The sequence below is a fragment of the Moschus berezovskii genome, chromosome 19 (genome assembly GCF_049115385.1).
Source record: "Moschus berezovskii isolate FMDL1 chromosome 19, NW_MosBer_1.0, whole genome shotgun sequence".
Lineage (NCBI taxonomy): Eukaryota > Metazoa > Chordata > Mammalia > Artiodactyla > Moschidae > Moschus > Moschus berezovskii.
This window is the reverse complement of record NC_142478.1, coordinates 64,390,382-64,407,465: the sequence shown is the minus strand read 5'-3', so window position 1 is coordinate 64,407,465 and position 17,084 is coordinate 64,390,382. Positions and strand designations below refer to the sequence as shown.

The 17,084-nt window shown below is 55.5% G+C and overlaps 1 protein-coding gene across 1 annotated transcript in view; it reads right to left on the bottom strand.

The window, feature by feature from the left end:
- The window catches only part of DTX1 (deltex E3 ubiquitin ligase 1), a 38,959-nt gene extending 22,927 nt beyond the window's left edge, over positions 1 to 16,032 (bottom strand). The window contains exons 1-2 of the mRNA XM_055404643.2: positions 15,809 to 16,032; positions 14,300 to 15,306 (exon numbers count right to left, since the gene is read on the bottom strand). Of these exons, the coding sequence (XP_055260618.1) occupies positions 14,300 to 14,558 (259 nt within the window). The 5' untranslated portion in view covers positions 14,559 to 15,306; positions 15,809 to 16,032. The remainder of the gene's footprint in view (positions 1 to 14,299; positions 15,307 to 15,808) is intronic.
- Between the last annotated feature and the right edge of the window lie 1,052 nt (positions 16,033 to 17,084).

Below are 17,084 nucleotides of genomic sequence, written 5' to 3'. Positions count from 1 at the left end.
GGCTTCTTTGCTCTCTCCTCTGTTTGCATCCCAAGGGCTAAGGATGACCCCTGGCCCTTGCCAAGAGTCCAGAGAGCTGGAGAAGTCGAGGCAAATGAGAGGGGTGTGGTGGGCATGGGGTCCCCAGGCTCCTATAACATCCAGTCAATTACATGACAATTTCCCCGCCCCCCCCGCCCACCCCCCCCACCCCCCCCCCCCGCCCTCTGGGGCAGACTCTTTCTCCTGTCTGCTTTATCATTTTAATTGAGTGTTCGAAAATTGATTTTTTTTCCTTGACAACGGGCAGGCCTGTGAGGGGATTAGTTAGAGGGAAGATCCGGGGTCCTGCTCTGGCTCTGCTCCTGAGGTCTGGTCTTCCCCTCTCAGAGCTTCAGTTTCCCCATCTACAAAATGAGGGTTCATGCCAGATGATCTTCAGGTCTGATGGGCCCCCTGGTAAGGGTTATGGTGCTGTGTTACTTGGAAGGTATAACCCCTGGATGGGAAGGGAAGGGAATGGGTGGGAACTTGCCATATTTAAGCACCTCTGTGTGCCAGGTCTTGAGCTGGGTAGGGCGGGATCAGGGGCAGAAGATACAGAGTGAAGTGGTTAAGAGAAACAACTCAGAAGTCTCACAAGCCATGTGCAAATTCTGGCTCCACATTTAGCCTCAGTGTCCTCATCTGTCAAATGGGGGTATTAATACCTACCCCACAAGGAATTACTGTGGGACAAAATAAGATAATGCATACCATAGGTGCTTGGCAGAGAGCTTGGCTACAGTAAGTACTTGATGAATATTAGCTAAGAAGCCATTATTATTATTTACATTACCACATTCACCCTTTCCCACCCCTTGGTCACTTGGTAAACTCCTATTCACCCAACAAAACCTCTACACGCCTACCTCCTCCAGGAAGTGCTTTTACATTCTGCTGTTACAGCTAGCGCATGCTGCTTTTTATTGTGTGTCTATCCTTGCACTGTCAATAAGCTATTTGTTTTTGTTCTTAATCTCTCTCACTGGTTGATGACTTTCAGGAGGACAAGGATTTGGTCACATCTATATTTTTGTTCCCAGCACTAAGCACAAGGCATGTCAAAGGACTCATCTGCAACTGAAACAAGCAACCTACTTGGCACAGGTCAGGGCTCAGAGGGAGTGGGAAAGGGGAGGGGCTGGTCTTGATGGAGAGGGAGTGCAGACGTGGAGGGCAGGAGCCAAAGTGCACACGGGGTCCCGGGAAAGGCCCGGGACAGGGCTCCAAAGGTCAGCGTTGGCCAGCTCTGCAACAAAGGACTCCGGGAGCTTCTCCCAGCCAGGTCAGGACCAACCAGCCCAGGCATCCCTCTCTCCAGGGCTCTATTTACCAGGTATCGATTTTCCTGCCTGTTTACTGGTAGTTATTAAAGGCTACGTCCCTGGAGTCCTTTTCAAACGAGATCGGAACCTGGCGAGCTGGAGTAATTAGGGCAGCTGCTGTTCACCCTGCCTGGCCCCGCACCCCGCAGCGCCCAGTGCTGCCTGCCCGTCCATCTACCTCCCCAGCTCCCACTGGCCTTGGACCAGGCTGAGGGCCGGGGGGCGCCAGCTGGTTCCCTGGGGACCTGCCTGGGCCACGATCTTGAGATGTGCAAGGGAGCAACCGCGGAAACACTCTTTCTCCTCCCCAGTGGCCTTGGCCTAGATTTTCAGCCAGAACAATGGGTCTAAGATGAGAAGCTGGAGGTTCTTCAGCCTGGGAGACGAGAAGGGCCTCAGACTAGTGGGCTGGATGTATGACTGGTCTTTCTAACACCCACCAGCTCTGCTGGGTCCACTCCCCCTTCTCCAGCCTCCTGGGCACCCAGCTGTGCCGATCACCAGGGTCTGTGTCCCCACGGCGGTGACGAACCTGTGTCAAGCACGTACTATTTCTGGGCCGGTTTCTGTGTCTGCTTTTGTTCTCCGTCCCCCCACACCCCCTCCTTCGTTTCTCAGGAATGTTTGGTTGAAAAATTCCAATCTTGTTCCAGCTGAACTGAGAGGAAAGGGGCTTTGGCCAAATGTCAGCTGGAGGATTTCAGGAGCTGGGCCCCCGGAGACGGGGTGTGGGGGCGGCTGCGGTCACTGCAGCCAGTGACCAGTTCGTGCCTGGGACAGAGACAACCAAAGAGAGATGGAGACATGGGAGGAAGCAAGGGAGAGGGACAGAGAGGCTGGGAGAGACATACATCGAGGGCCGAGGTCAAAATGGGGCGTGCTAAGGTAGATACAGGAGAGTCGGGGCAAAGAGACATAAAGAAACAGGATCCTGAAGCCTAGAGACAGAGGCAGTCATGGACAGTCAGGGAAAACCAGAGAGCCAGGCCAAGAGACAGCGAGGAGCGGAGAGGGGAGGCAGTGGGGGTAGCCAGCAGCTACGGCCGTAACAGTAAAGCTAATGTTGACCGAGTCCCCACTGTGTGCCAGAGGCTGTGTTCAACACCTTCCTTGCACTAACTCATTTCATCCCCATATGGTTCCTTCCAGGGAAGAACTAGAATTGTTCCTGTTTTACAGAACACAATGACGAGATCCCAGAGAAGTGAAATCTTGGGAGACTTGGGGAATGACGCCTTACGCATGGAGTGAAGGGAAAGCCAGGTTAGACTGGCTCTAAGGCTGGTTTAGCTCAGCCGGGGGACAGTCCAGCCTGGGATGGCTCCAGCACGGGGACTCACTGCCTCAGTTTGCCCTCAGTCGTTTCGCCATCGTGAGAGGCTTCTGCCTGGAGAACGTGGTCCCGATCTGACCCCCTGCCTGAAGGTGGGCTGTGTGGGTGTCTCAGCCCCCAGATTTTGGCTTTAAGAAAAAGCTGACTCTGTAGAGAGCTGGGGGGAAGGTTCTGAGCCCTCCTGTCTGCCCCTCTGGCCTCCAAAGGGTTCTTCCCTGGGCTGGGCCAGTCCCAAGGCACAGCAATGAACCCCTCCCTCTGGGGGTGGCTTCCCGGAGGGAAGTGACCTCAGTTTAGGGGCACCCAGACCCTGACAGGAAGAGGGGGCCTGTGGGAGGCAGTCATGGGACATCCTGTCAGGTGGGGGGGGGGAGTCCCACGGCCGCCTGAGGTCTGTGACGGAACCGGGGGTGAGGGGCAGCGGGTTAAGCATCAGTTCAACACCCAGTGGATGCTGGGCCTGATGAGATAGTTCACTGAATCCTCCACCAACCCAGAAGTCACCATAGTAACATTCACGCTCGGAGAACACACTTTTGTGGCCAGGCTCATAACTCATTTAATCCTCACAATGGCCCTGTGAAGTAGGGACATTACCACTCCAGTTAATTTTATTTATTTACAAAAAAAGTTTGTTTTGGCCGAGACCCACGGCTTGCAGGATCTTAGTTCCCTGACCAGGGATTGAACCTGGGCTAATGAAAGTTACAAGTCTTAACCACTGGACCACCAGGAAATTCACCATCCCATTTTAGAGGTGAGGAAACAGAGGCCCAGAGAGGGTTAGGAACCCCTGAGGGGTTCTGCAAGGGAGTGATCCGGTCGGAACTCACCCCGGGTTGCTCAACCCCAGCTGTCCCCTTCACTGCCTACTCTTACTGGCCTGTGTTCCAGGGGAGGAGACTGACGCATGGAGGTTTACACGGCAAGTAAGAGACACAGCTGACGTTCAGACCCAAGCTGTTATACGGCCTTCTGGAATAGCAGCCGTCTCCCTGATGCCTTGACTGATTATCTGAGTGGCTGGCCAACTCCCTGACATCGCCAGCAAGGGCCATCCTGCTTTATTGAACGCCAGCTACTGTGCTAAGAGCTGATGCGTACCGATCAGCCCTTGAAAGAGCCCGAGAGGTTTTGTGCACTGTAGTTAGCCCCACTTGGCAGATGGGGGAACTGAGGCTCCTTGGGAAGATTTGGAGGTCCACCCGGGGATGGTGGCCAGGCTCGGATTTGAACTGCAGTCTGTGGACCCGGGGCGACTCCCCCTCCCACACTGTGATCAATAATCCCGCCGTGTTCTGTTTCCCTCCAAACTCTCCCAGGGGACTTGTCAACTGAGCCGCGGCCCATTAGCGGTTTCTGCACGTTTGAAGCTGGCCCAGTCTCCCTAAGCTCTGTGGGCAGGGGAGGGGAAAGGGTCTCCAGCTCTGCCTGGAGGAGGCTGAAGGGCTGTGGGGCATTTGGAGAGGCTACCATCCTTAAATTGGTTTGAAAAAGCTCTCCCTCCGGAGGCTGCCGGCAGCTGCAAGCTGGCTGTGCCCACTTTATGAGCTGTGTGTGTGGCTTCCCGGTCACATGGCTTCCAACGCACTTGGGTTCAGGACCCCCTGGCATAGCAGCAGCAGCTGAGAGGGGGAAATGAGGGGGCAGGAAAGAGAAGGAGCAGACAGTCTTCTATCTCCTGGAGTGCTCAGTGCTGTTGGGCCACTGCCCTGACCCTTCCAAGCCTCTACTTTCTCATCTGTGAAATTGAGCATCTTCCTCCTCATCCTTATGGTAAACACTCACAGAAGACCTACTATGTGCCAGGTACTGTGCTAAGTGTTTTACATGTTAATGCTTAATCCACATAACACTCTACAGAACAGGTACCACTATTATCATTGCCTTGCACAAATGCCAGAGAGGTGAAGTGCTTTACCCCAAATAACACGCGTAAGCTATTAGCTGGGATTCAGCCCAGCCAGATTTGTACTGCTCCCCACTTCCATCACCACCACACTGGTCCGAGTCACCATGAGTTGGCCGACTGCAGCAGCCTCTGTCCTGTGTCCCAATCTGCACCCTTCATACCCTGTAAGGCATACTCTCGCCCAAGGCGGCCAGAAGATCTTTCACAAACTCGAGTCTGACCACATTGCTCCTGATCCACACCCATCAGTAGCTCCCTAGTGCCCTTCAGAGTGAATCAGTCTCAGTGCGTTAGCTCATCTTCGAAGCCCAGCTGTCTACACAGCCGCACAGCCTAATAGCACCAAACTTCTAGTTATTCCCTGAACGCAACATACACGGCTCTGTCTCTGTGTATCTGCCTGTGCTGTTACCTCTGTCTGGAATGTCCTTCCACCCACACCAGCCTATGTCCCTCTCTGGGTTCCTGCATACTTGTCAGGCTTCAGCTCGACCACTGTCCTCTTAAAATCTCTGCCATCCTCAGGGAGAATCGCTGCCTCCTCGGGACTCACACCGCACCTTGCACCTGCAGAACCGCCGTTAAGGCACAGAGAGCAGCTCTAGCTGTTGAGGCGTTAGTTTTCTCCAGTCCAGAAGCCTCTCAAAGGCTGGGTGATTTTCAGCCACCCTAACATCCTTCAACACCAGGAGCACAGGGAGGTGGGCACTTGGAAAATGCTAGCTACATGAATGCATGAGTGACTGCACACACGTGAACCCACCTGCGTACGAAAGATGACTAGGCTGGAGACTGCAAAGTGGAGGGCGACTGTGACTTTGTTTGGTCACCACACTATTTACATCTTCTAAGTATAATGGCCAGGCATTTAAAAATTGGGGTGGGGACTTCTCTGGTGGTCCAGTGGCCAAGACTCCACTCTCCCAATACAGGGGCCTGGGCTTGATCCCTGATCAGGGAACTGGATCCTACCTGCCGTGGCTGGGAGTGCAAATGCCACAGCTAAGAGATCCCACATGCCACAACCAAGACCCAGTGCAGCCAAATAAAGAAAGTTTTTTTTTTTTAAAGAAATGAGGTGGACTCACTCAAGTCTGGATTTCAAAAAAATCCCCAAATATCCAAAGAGGCAGTGACAAAGATTGGCTTTCTTAGCAACGGTTAGCAGAAGCTGAGTCACAGTCACCCTATTCATGTTTCAAGTACTTATTGAGCACCTACTGTGTACCAGGCACTAGAGAACAACAGTTAAACACCGTCGCCTTCCCAGCCACTGCACACACTTCTGTTGGCTGCCCCAGCCCTGGAAGCATCTGAATTTTCAGCCTGTTTTCTAGATGGGGAAATTGGGCCCCCAAAAGAGAAAGGGACTTGGTTCAAATCACCTACAACGTAGAGGTAGATCTTGACCCCTGGCTCCTGGACTCGTGTTTTCCCAGGTGACTAACACCTTGGCATAAATGAACCTTTGTTCCCTAGAAGAGAGGAACCTGGGGAGGGCTCCATATCGGTGCCATTTCGGGTGAACCCTATGCGTCCCCCGGTGTGCTCTGCTTGCAGTCAGTCGGCGGGAGAAGTGACAAAGGCTCTGTGGCAGTGGGGCTCAGCTTGTCATCAGCAGAAGAGGTGGCTACGCTGAGGCTGCTGGCAGGACTGTCCTGGCCGCCAGCGCCGCCTCCTTTGATTGCCTCCTCCTTTGTTCTGCATTTCAGGGCATTCAGCTCTAGGGCCCCGTGCCAGACTCCCTCCCATAGCCCATCACCCGCCTGCCACTACCGTCCGGGCAGGTGGAAGCGGCAGCCTGGAGCAACTCCAGAGGGATAACGGGAGGAGCCCAGGAAAAGGCACTTGGCCAGAGTGGCAGAGCCAGGATGCAGCTACACAGGACCCGGGGGAGACTCAGCCTCCAGCCTGGCTGCTCCTGGGGCCCCCAAATCAAGGACACCCCCACATCCCGACCTCCTCAGTGTCTAGCCTCCTGTACCAGGCCCATCACTCCTACCAAAGCAGAAGGGCTCTGAGGGCAGCGATTTGTATGTATCCTGCTCACTGCTGCCTCCTTAGTGCCTGGGACAGTGTCTGGCCCATGGTAGGTGCTCGCTAAGTTCCTGCTGAATGAACAAACTAACACTGATCAAAATCTTATGAGATGGGGACTGCTGTTGGGCCCATATTAAGGAGGGGGACACCGAGACTCATGCAGATAGTGTGGTTTACTCCAAGTCACAAGTCAGCACCCCTTCCCATCCTTACCCAATCCCCACAATTACCAGAGAGCTGCAAAGAAGGGAATTTAGAGCCTGGACCTCACCAACAAGGCTCCCCGAGGCAGCCACTTCCAGATTGGAGGCCCCATGCTTTCAGTTGGTATCAGTCAAGGGTAGCTGGGGGTTGGTAGGATACCTGCACTGACTGGGAGCCTGAGTGGGTTCATTGAGGGGGGGTGTGACGACTGTCTTGGGACCTGGAGGTTGTCCTGGAGTGGCTACTGCTGGGTGTGATGTAGGTGTGAGAGGGAGGCCCAGGGAGACACAGATATGGGGGTCGGGGAGCCTCAGAGGGCCCCAGGCACCCTCCATACCCTGGGGAGGGAGCTAAAAATCCCACTGCCCACAGCCTGGATGGGCAGCTCCCGTGTGACCAGTCATCACCTCCCCATCCTAGCCCCTCCTTATTATCATCCCATCACGTCTTCCATCACCCCCTCTTTAGAACCCTTATGCCTCCCCCTTCACTCCTTTTCACCTTCTTCACCACCCTCCATCACATCCCCACGGCACTCTCTCCTATTGCCCTTCCTCCCTGACCGCTGCTATGACCCTCCCCATCACAGTCCCCTTTATCACACCCTTCCCACCCCACCCCACCCTACCATTAATAGCTCCAATCATAGCCCCATCACCTCCCTGTCCCCTCCCCGCCCCCATGGCTCTCATCACCTTCCCTATCACCTCTCCTGTTCCAGCCCCCACACTTCCCCATCACAGCTTCCACCACCTCCCTCATCTCTAGGTCAGGCTCTACAGCTCCCTTGGACTGATGAGGCTGCAGGGTTGGGGGAGGTTGGGAGAGAGCAGGAAAGGACAGAGAGAGGAGCAGCAGGGGCAGGGTACATGAGAGGGGAGAGAAGATGCTACGAGAAGGACGTGACCCAGCATCTCTCACCCCCACTCCCCACAGGAGTGGTCCAGCCATGGGTGGCGCTGTCCAAGGTGCTGGGGCAATCAGGCCTGGCGCAGGGTGGGCGCTGCAGGCCACCCGGATCTGAATCTCTGATCCACGTCTTCCTAGCTTGGGTGGGTGGCTCTCCACCCTCTGAGCCTCACCTTGGCTATGTATAAAGTGGGCTGATGCCTGCTGGCTGGGAGAAGGGAGCCCAGCTGGACTGTTGGAAAGGCCTGCATCAGCCCCTGCCCAGCCGGCTTCACCTCTGGCCTCTGAGGGCCTGTGATTAATGAGGCTGGTCTTGCAGTGTGGCTCTGGGTCCTCTGGGGCCTGGCTGCTAAAGGGTGACAGCTGGCAGCCCAGTCATGCCTGGTGGGACTCAAGAGGCCTCCCTTCCCCTCCCTACCTCTCCTGGCTTCTGTCACTGTCTCCCTCTTCCACTCAGGCCTGCCTGGGTTGCCTCCAGCCAGAAGTGTTCTTCAAACCATACAGACTCTTGGAGAACTCCTCCTCCAGGAAGTCCTCCTGCTCAGAGGCCCCTGGCTCACACTGTCCATATCATCTGGTCAGGCAACATGCACCTCTCCTATGAGGTATTTAAATCTTTTTCCTACTTGAACATGAGTACTATGTGCAAATTAATATTCCCTGTGATTTTACCTACATTATCTCATTCAATCCTCACGATAATAATCCTCTCAGGTAGGGACTATTCTTATTCCCATTTTGCAGAATAAGAATCTGAGGCTCAGAGAGGTTAAGGGGCTATCCCATGGTCACATAACCAGCAAAGGGCCAAGCTGGAATCCAGATCTATATCCAAATCTGAGAGTTTGGCTGCCATTCCCATGATATGTACTTGCCTTTGCCTTGACTAGACTCTGAAACCCGTTTGGCAGGGGTCTTGTCCATCTTTCTGAGTTCCAGGGAACCGGTCCAGGGCCTGGTACTGAGTAGGCACCAGTGATTATCAAATAAAAGTGATGATGAATGTATGGTACCAGAGAGACTCCAGGAGCCAGACAAGCAGCCGGAGGCAAAAGGATGGATCTGTCAGGGTGGAGATGCAGGCAGTGCAACAGGTGGTAGAGGGAGACACCCTTGTATGAATCAGCTGGAGCAGCAGCCGCCAGGGGACAGACCCCCTCCCAGTCCAAACACATATCATCCCTCCTGCCCCTGGTGTCAGGCCCAGCCCCCTGGGGGCCCTCCGGGTTGTCTGGGAGAAGGTCCCAAGGGGTTCTGTAACCAGGGAGCTGGGCTCTGGAGGCCTCTGGGATTGCACAAGGCTGTTCCTACTTTGGTACAGAATCTGGCAACAAGCCCCAGCAGAGCGCTCAAGGGAGCGGGGAAGGTGACTCTCTTGGCAGGCTTGTTGAATGTAACCTTAGTCTCCATCCTTGAAACCTGTGTGAGAAACCCAGGTCCAGAGGAGTGATTGACTGTGTGACCTTGGGCAGGTCACGCACCCTCTCTGGGCCTCTCTCTCGGAGGATACAACGACTTGCCTAGGGGTCTAAATTCTGGTGGTGCTTTCCCTGGTGACGGCTGCTCCTCTCTCTGGGTGGCCCTACCTGATCTCCGACAGCCTCAGTGTCTCTTCAGACAGATGTTCCATCAGGGCTCCCAGGCTGAGTAGAGCGCCAGCTACCCAGAGAAGGGATTGATGTTGGCTTGGGAGATGCTGAAACCAGGCGCCACCTGTCACTCCAGCCTGACAGCTTGGGAGTGCCAGGCACAGCTGTGCTCTGAGCTGTGGGGACAGCAGTTGTGGATGGTCCCCAGACTGGCCTCCCCCAGCCTCAGCTGTCCCATCTACAGAATGGGCAGAAAGCGGCCAGGAGTGCCCCCAGAAGCAGAGGGAGACAAGAATGGGTGTCACCCATCAGTTCATCTCTCCCCCTGCCCCTACTCCCAGCCACGTGAGCTCAGAGAGAAATCTGGAAATGGCCTGGGGAGTGGTTAGCTCAGATCTCTGCCCCAAGCGGGGACCAAGAGGAGGATCCAGGGCCTGGGTGAAGCCCTCAGTGGCGGCGGCCTGCCTCCACAGCAGCGGGGAAGTGGCTCTCAGCACGTGACCTCTCACGGGGGACAGGAGGCAGATCCCACATCTTTCCCCCACTGCTGGTGGGAGCCAACACCTTCCTCCGAGAACCCCTCTGGCTCCTGGACCCAGCTCCACCACCAGCTGCTCTGCCCACCTGGGCCAACCCTTCTGCCTTGGTTTTCCCATTTGTGAAACCCTGGTTGGGTCGGCTCAAGACAAAGGAAGACCAGGAAAGCTATGGGAGGCCAGTGCCATGCTGGCCCATTATCACCCACATCGCAGCAGACGTGCCTGTGAAAGGAACACCAGGGTCACAGCATCCCTGCCACGTGGGTTCCAGACCTGTGGGGCTTCAAAGGGAAACTCACCCCCCATGGAGAGTGATGAAAACAGTCCAGCAGGGGAGAGGTGACGGGGCACCGGCTGAACAAACAGCAGCTCCCATGGGACCAGGGCTGGCCCTTCCCCTGTGGTCCAAGCTTGACACCTGGGCTTTCTTTCCGCTGGCAGCACAACAGGCTTATAGACAGGGCATTTGGGTATCAATGACGTACAGGCGGGGCAGCGCTGTGTGTATGCACACACATGTACACCTCAGCACACGCCAGGAGGTGAGTATTTCACACAGGCCACACCGAACGTGCCGTGGTATCTGCACTGTCCTACTCCATGGGCAGGCTAAGAATATATTAGGAGTAGGTGAACTGTAGCCCACTGGTCCAATCCACTGGCTGCCTGCTTTTGCACAGCATATGAGCTGAGCGGTTCTTAAAATTTTCAAATGGTTGGTGGATGGGGGTCGGAGCGGGGAGAGAAAGGAGAAGAATATGTCATGACCCGTGAAAATGATATGAAATTCAAATTCCAGTAGCTGCAACTAGTTTTATTAAGACACAGACCCATTCATTCATTTGCATACTGTCTGGCTGCTTTCAAACTACAGCGGCAGAGTCAGGCTATAGCAGCAGTTACGATGGAGACTGCAGGATCCACAGAGGCTAACCTATTTCCATCTGACCTTATCAGAGAATCTGTGGTGCCAATGTCAGGGTCACTGGGGCATGCTGCTACCTCCCACAAAAATGTAAAGTTCTGCTGCAATGAATTTGTCAAGAATCTTACAATTAGAAAATCTAGGGGACTTCCCTGGTGGTTTAGCAGCTAAGTATCTGTGTTCCCAATGCAGAGGGCCCTGGCTCAATCCCTGGTCAGGGAACTAGATGTCACATGCCATAAAGAAAAGACCCTGCATGACTCAACAACGAAGATCAAAGATGCTGTGTGCTGTGACAAAGAGCAGCCAAGTAAATAAATAAAAATAGATATTAAAAAGAGAAAAATCTAAAGAGAGGCTGTATTCATTTCAATACATACATGCGGGCTTTGGGTTTCACAACTTTATATTGTTTTGTGTGTGTGTGTGTGACAATCTTCAAGACTTAGGATCTCCTGCTCATCTCTCAGGCATCTGTAGTGTTCAGTACATGCTGGATCCATGGTGGGTAATCAGTTAGTTAAGGTCTGTGGGATAAAATAAGGTGTGTGATTCTCTCCACCAACTCAACAACCATGCTGGCAAAGTGATACTCTTGCCCATCTCATGGATGTGGGAACTGAGGTCTGGGGAGGTGACAACGGCTGCTCGAGGCTCTTCCCTGAATCATGAAGGGTGAGGACCAGATGGCCTCCCTTGATTTTGCATTGCTCCTAGGAGAAGTGGGCGAGCACACTACAACACTCCTGGTGGGAGACATCTTGCCCTTCCCTCTAGCAGTTATCCGGGCATCCTAGGTCTCCTGCTGGCCCCAGAGGTTTCCAGGCTTTCCTCCCTCACTGGGGGTTCTTGGCAGGCTCCCAGGAGCCTGTGGAGGGCTGAGTGGTTTGTTTTTTTTTTTCTCTTTTCCAGCAAATAGGAGGCAGGTGTGGAGTGAGCAGCTCCTGGAGGGGGCAGTGGGAACATGACTGACGCTGAACTGCTGGGGGATCCAGCAAGGCTGATCCATAAAAGGAATGCCATTGAGAGTAAGGGGCCCCTTGAAAGGGGGAATGGAGGGAGTTTGGGGAGCTGGGAGCCCAAGTGAGGGTGTGGGAAGAGAAAAGGAGACCAGAAAAGAGGTGAGGGGATCGCAGACAAACTGGCCAACTTGGCAGCTTCAAATGGGGCAATTCCTGCTTCTGAGGACCACCTGTCAGGCCCTGGAAAACTCTCCCCACACCCAGCACTAGCTCTGAACCTACAGAACACTTTGTCAGATCCCTGCCCTCCACCAGAGATGGTTCCAGAATAAGCCAGAGAGAATGGGGCAGGGGATGCCCAGCAATTCTTCATCAGGGACTCTGCCTCTCTGGAAGGATTGGCACGAGAATTCAGTGGTGAGCTCTTCTACCCTCAGGATAAAATCCAGAGCCCCTTTCACGGCTATCCAGGGCTGTATGCCCAGCCCCTGCTCACACTTCAACTTTTTTTTTTAAAAAAAAGGTTTTTATTTTGTATTGGGATATAACCAATTAACAACACTGTGATGGTTTCAGCAAAGGGACTTAGCCATACATACACATGTATTCATTCTCCCCCAGGCCAACCTTATCTCATACCACCTCCCTTCATCCACTGCACTCCAAACGCAGTGGGTTTGAACGTACTCTGCTCCTTCCTGCCACAGGGCCTTTGCACTAGCTGTTCCCTCTGTTGGGAAGCTGTCTCCCTCAAACATTCTTTAAATTTCTAGTCAAACCTGACTTCCTCAGATGAGCCTTCTGTGGCCACTACTCGACCAAGTTTATTCCATGTTCTGAGACCTGCAACCGATTATCTGTGTGGTTAATATGTTCCCTTGCTCACTGACTACACAGCGATCTCCTGCATAGGTCCTCCACAGATAGACCTCTACTAAGGACACCAGCTGTCTTTCTTTTTGGTGTGCCACGCAGCTTGCAGGAATTGAATCCAGGACATGGCAGTGAAAGCTCTGAGTCCTAGCCTTTGGATTTCCCTGACCCTGGCGGTCTTGCTCCTTACAGTATTCTAGTGCTCAGCTCGGGGATCTGACACACAGGAGACCGGTAAGTTGATGACGGCATGAATGAACAAATGGTACCACCAGTGACCGCTGCCAGTTCCCAGAGTTTGGGGACACAGAGGTACGGAAAAGTCACAACAAACCATCTGTCGTGAATTCACCGCTTCCACACGTGGGGACCACCCAGCAGGCACCAAGCGATGTTCTAGAGTGGAGCTAGCCGCTAGAACTCTCTGCGATGATGGCAGTGCTCTGGACCTAAGCTGTCTAGAATAGTCGCCACGAGACATCTGTGGCCAGAGCATGTGGATGTGGCTAGTGGGAGCGAGGAACTAAATTTTAAATTTGACTTAATTTAAATTAACATAAATTTCAATAGCCACAAGGGTTTAGTGGCTACCATATTGGACAGTATAGCTCTAGAGAGATGGAACGTGTTCCATTATCCCCAAGGCTGTTACATGCAGTTCTATCATCTAGGGAGTCATTGTAACTTCCTCAAACCTCCATCAGCGGATTCCTGGGGGTGATCATGTCAAGGATTCTTGGCAGCTTCTAAGAGGCAGGACCTTGCCATCCCTCACTGCCCACCGAGCTTTTCATACAGACCACCAGGCAACAATGACTCAGGCAGGTCTCCACAGTGTTGGCGAACAGAAATGCTGTTTTTAACCACATCCTCATTTTTATCACCATCATCACCTATCACACGACACCAAGACTGCCATCAGCCTCATTCTCTCCACCATGACCACCCCGTCACACCGCTCCCAAGACTACCACCAACACAACCATCACCACCACCACCAATTCCACAATCAATATGACTGCTGACATCGCCACCAACACTATTTCCTCCATCATTACCACCCTTCCACCATCAACACCACCAATCCCCCTCAACTGCCCCCATCATTGCAACCACCACTACATCACTCCAACAACACCAGCTCTCAGAGCCAATGTGAGATTCTGGTTAAGAGTTTCGGCTCTAGATCTCAGCCCTGAGTTTAAATGGCTCAGCTTCTGTGAGACTCAGTTTCTTCATCTGTAAAATGGGACGGCTACCAGGACTACTACGAACATGATAGTAACACTGGCTGTAGTGGCTGAAAAATTATCAATTAAGGAAGTGCAGGAAAAGCCCTTTCATTCTGATGATTGAACGCCAATGATCTTCTAGGCTCTGGGCTCAGTGAGCATAGTTTTATTTAATCCTCACACAGCTGTTAGAGACACTGACCCATCCATTTTGCAGATGGGGGAACCTGAGGCTCACAGAAGCGATATAACTCATCTGCAGTCCTACATAAGAGGCTGGATTGGAACCCAGTTCTTCAACTGGACTAGGCTAGACTGACCCGTTTAGGGGGAGGGGGTAGGAGCAGCAGGTGGGCCTTCCCCAGTTCTGGGTTCCCTCCTCAGGGATGCTGGTGATGGTGGCGGTGGGGAGGGTAGGGGCGCGAGTCCGCTCACCTGTGTCCTGGCGAAACTGGTGCATGGACTGAAGGTCGATGATGTAGGGCACCAGCTGGGCGTCCACTTGTCCCAGGACCACAGAGCCCCTGGCATCCTCCTTGAGCACGTTCTCAATGTGGTGGCACACGGTGGCCGTGTAGGGCCGCCAGCGGCTGTGTTCATTCAGCCACTCCCACACCACCACCCGGGCCACGTTCTGTGGTGGGAAACCCAGCCCGTTCACTGGCATCATCACTCCCTGGCCTGGCCGTGACATGGCCGCTGCCGCCCGAGGGGCCAGGACCCCCTTCTTCCCCACGCAGCTCCTCCTGGGCCTGGGAGCCGGCAGGGGTGGAGGGGAGCTTCCTCTCGCCCCAGGGAGGACAGCAAGGACTGTCCGGCCTCCTTTGTGTCCTCCTGGCCCCTCTCAGGCCCGCAGGCCTCAGTTAAAGGAGTGTTGGGGGCTGGGGGGGGAATGTTCCAGGCTCCAAGAGCCCTTCCCCTCAGAGCTGTCTCAGGTTAGGTGTGTTCCGGCAAGTGTCTTTCTTAGGAAGGGGAAAACGGTGCTCTCAATCCCTGGGTTCCCTCCAGGCTCAGACGAGGGGTGAGGCAGCCGCCTCTACTCTAGGTCCGGGCTCTTTCCTGCTGGTCCCCCGTTCCTTCTGGCCGCGGCAGGGCCTGTCACCCCCGGAGGAGGCCCGGCCCCAGCCTGCCTTCTCTGCAGCGCCCCGGCCGGGCCTCTGCGCTCGCAGACCCTGCGCCTGGCTCCAGGGGGGCTGCTGGCCTTGTCTCAGGCCCGCCCCCCGCCGCCCCCCGACGGCTCCCGCTGAAGGGGGCGTCCCTGTCCCCGTTGTCACCGCCCCCCCCCCAGGTCCTGGAAAGCCCGGGTGGCTGGAAGAACGCACGGGGGAGGGGTGCGGCGGCTGCTCCCGGCCCCCTGCTCCGGGCTGCGGCTCCTGAGCTGGGCTGGGGGACGAGGGGGGCGGGGGCCCGTGGGCACGCCCCACCCCACTCGCGCTCGCCACCTGCCAGGAGACAAGAAGGGGAGGGAGAGGGCCCTTTAAGGCCGGAGCGCGGCACCCCCTCCCCCCTTCCCGGGAGAGCGATGGGCTGAGAACAATGGGGGACCGATGGGGGCGGGCAGCGAGGGGGGCTAAAGGGGGTCTCCCGGTCGCGCTCCCTTGGGGCAGGCCTCAAGGGAGGGCTGGGGCTGGGGGCGCGATTTTCCAAGACCCCTCGCCTGCGGCGCCCCCTCCTCAGCAACCTGAGCGCTTCCCTCCCCCCGGGCCGGCTCTCGGCCGAAGGATGCGGGATGCGCCGGGAGGTGCCAGGATGCGCGGCGCTGCAGGCGCGGCCCAGGGCCCCTCAGGGGTCGCGTCACCGAGCAGGCGAAGTCAGGAGCTGGATTGTCTATGCCTCCCGCTCTGCGGGTAACAACCCTCCGTCCCCAGGCCAGACCTCCCCAAAGCGCGCGCGGGCCTCCCGAAGGAGCCGGGGGTGGGGTCCCTGGGCACCCCGCGCTCTCACCGCCTCTCCCCGGTTCTGCCTCCTTCTCCGGCTCACGCTTCAGCACCGCCGCCTCCTGGGCTCCCCCCGGAGTGGGAGGGAGCCGCGGTCCCGCCTCCGCGCCCTTCCCTCCCGGGCCGCGCGGCGGGGCGCTGGGCTCTCCGCGCGCGGACAGACTACCCAGCCGACCGACCGACGCGTGAGCCGGCGGCCGGACGCCGGGATCCCGCGGGTGGGAGGCGGCAGTCGCCGCGCTCAGGGGAGGGAAGGGGGAGGGGGCGGAGAAGGAGGAAGGGGAGGAGACAGATCGCGGCCCTAAGCACCGCCGGCGCTGACACGCGCGTCCCCGGGCGCCCCATACCATGGGCTAGGCCCACCTGGGACCCCTCGGCGCCTCCTGACCCCAGCAGGATTCAGGCCATGGAGTGGGGTGTTCATTTGGTCACCTGCTTGAATCTGAATCATTTTTACGTTCCAGTTGTCCAGTCCAGGGCCTGGTACACAATAGATGCTCAATAAATGCTCGAACGAATGGATTAGGATCCAGAGGTTGTTTAAAGAAAGATCTTAAAGTGTTCTAGGGTAGGCTTCTTTTCTCCTTCCACTCTTCTGGGGGAGGGGAGTGAGGAGGGGCTGGCAGAGGGAATCATGAAATCTGAAGTGTACATATGGGCCCAGAGAGGGTAAGAAATAAGCCCAGGATCACACAGCAGCTTACAGCAATGCTCGGACACCACTCAGAACTGATTCTCCTCCCAGTACCCAATTAGCTAGCCCAGAGCCAGCTTTCCCCAAGACAACTAACCCGCTCCAGGTAAGTGAGGGTAGCAAGAACATCTTGCCTCCAGGAGAGCGGGAGGACCTAAGCCAGGAGGCATAGACCTAGAAGGAAGGTAAGGGTAAGCCCTCTGTCGTCTCATTCAGGGATGCCTGCCAACAACAGGTGCTCAATAAATGCTAGGCAAGGGCAGGCTGGATGGACAGGGAGGCAGGTGGTGGCAGCAGCTCAAGTGTTAATGGGAGGGCCAGCTCTCCCTTGTCCAGCAAGCTGGATGCAACTGAGAACACATCATCTGGGCGGTGGGGGAAGGGGGGGGGGTGGAGATGGACCACTTGGGGCCTGTGGGTGTTTAGATTAGGAAAGATGAAGGATGCGTCCGGGAACTCCAGCCTGGGTGGCAGACGGGGGTCAGCGGCCTGTTTGGGAGCCTGCCCAGAGCAGCCCACGCTCCTCTTCCTCTCCAGGGCAGATGGTGATAAACTAGGCAAGGTCAAGGACAGACGGCTCAAGGGAGCT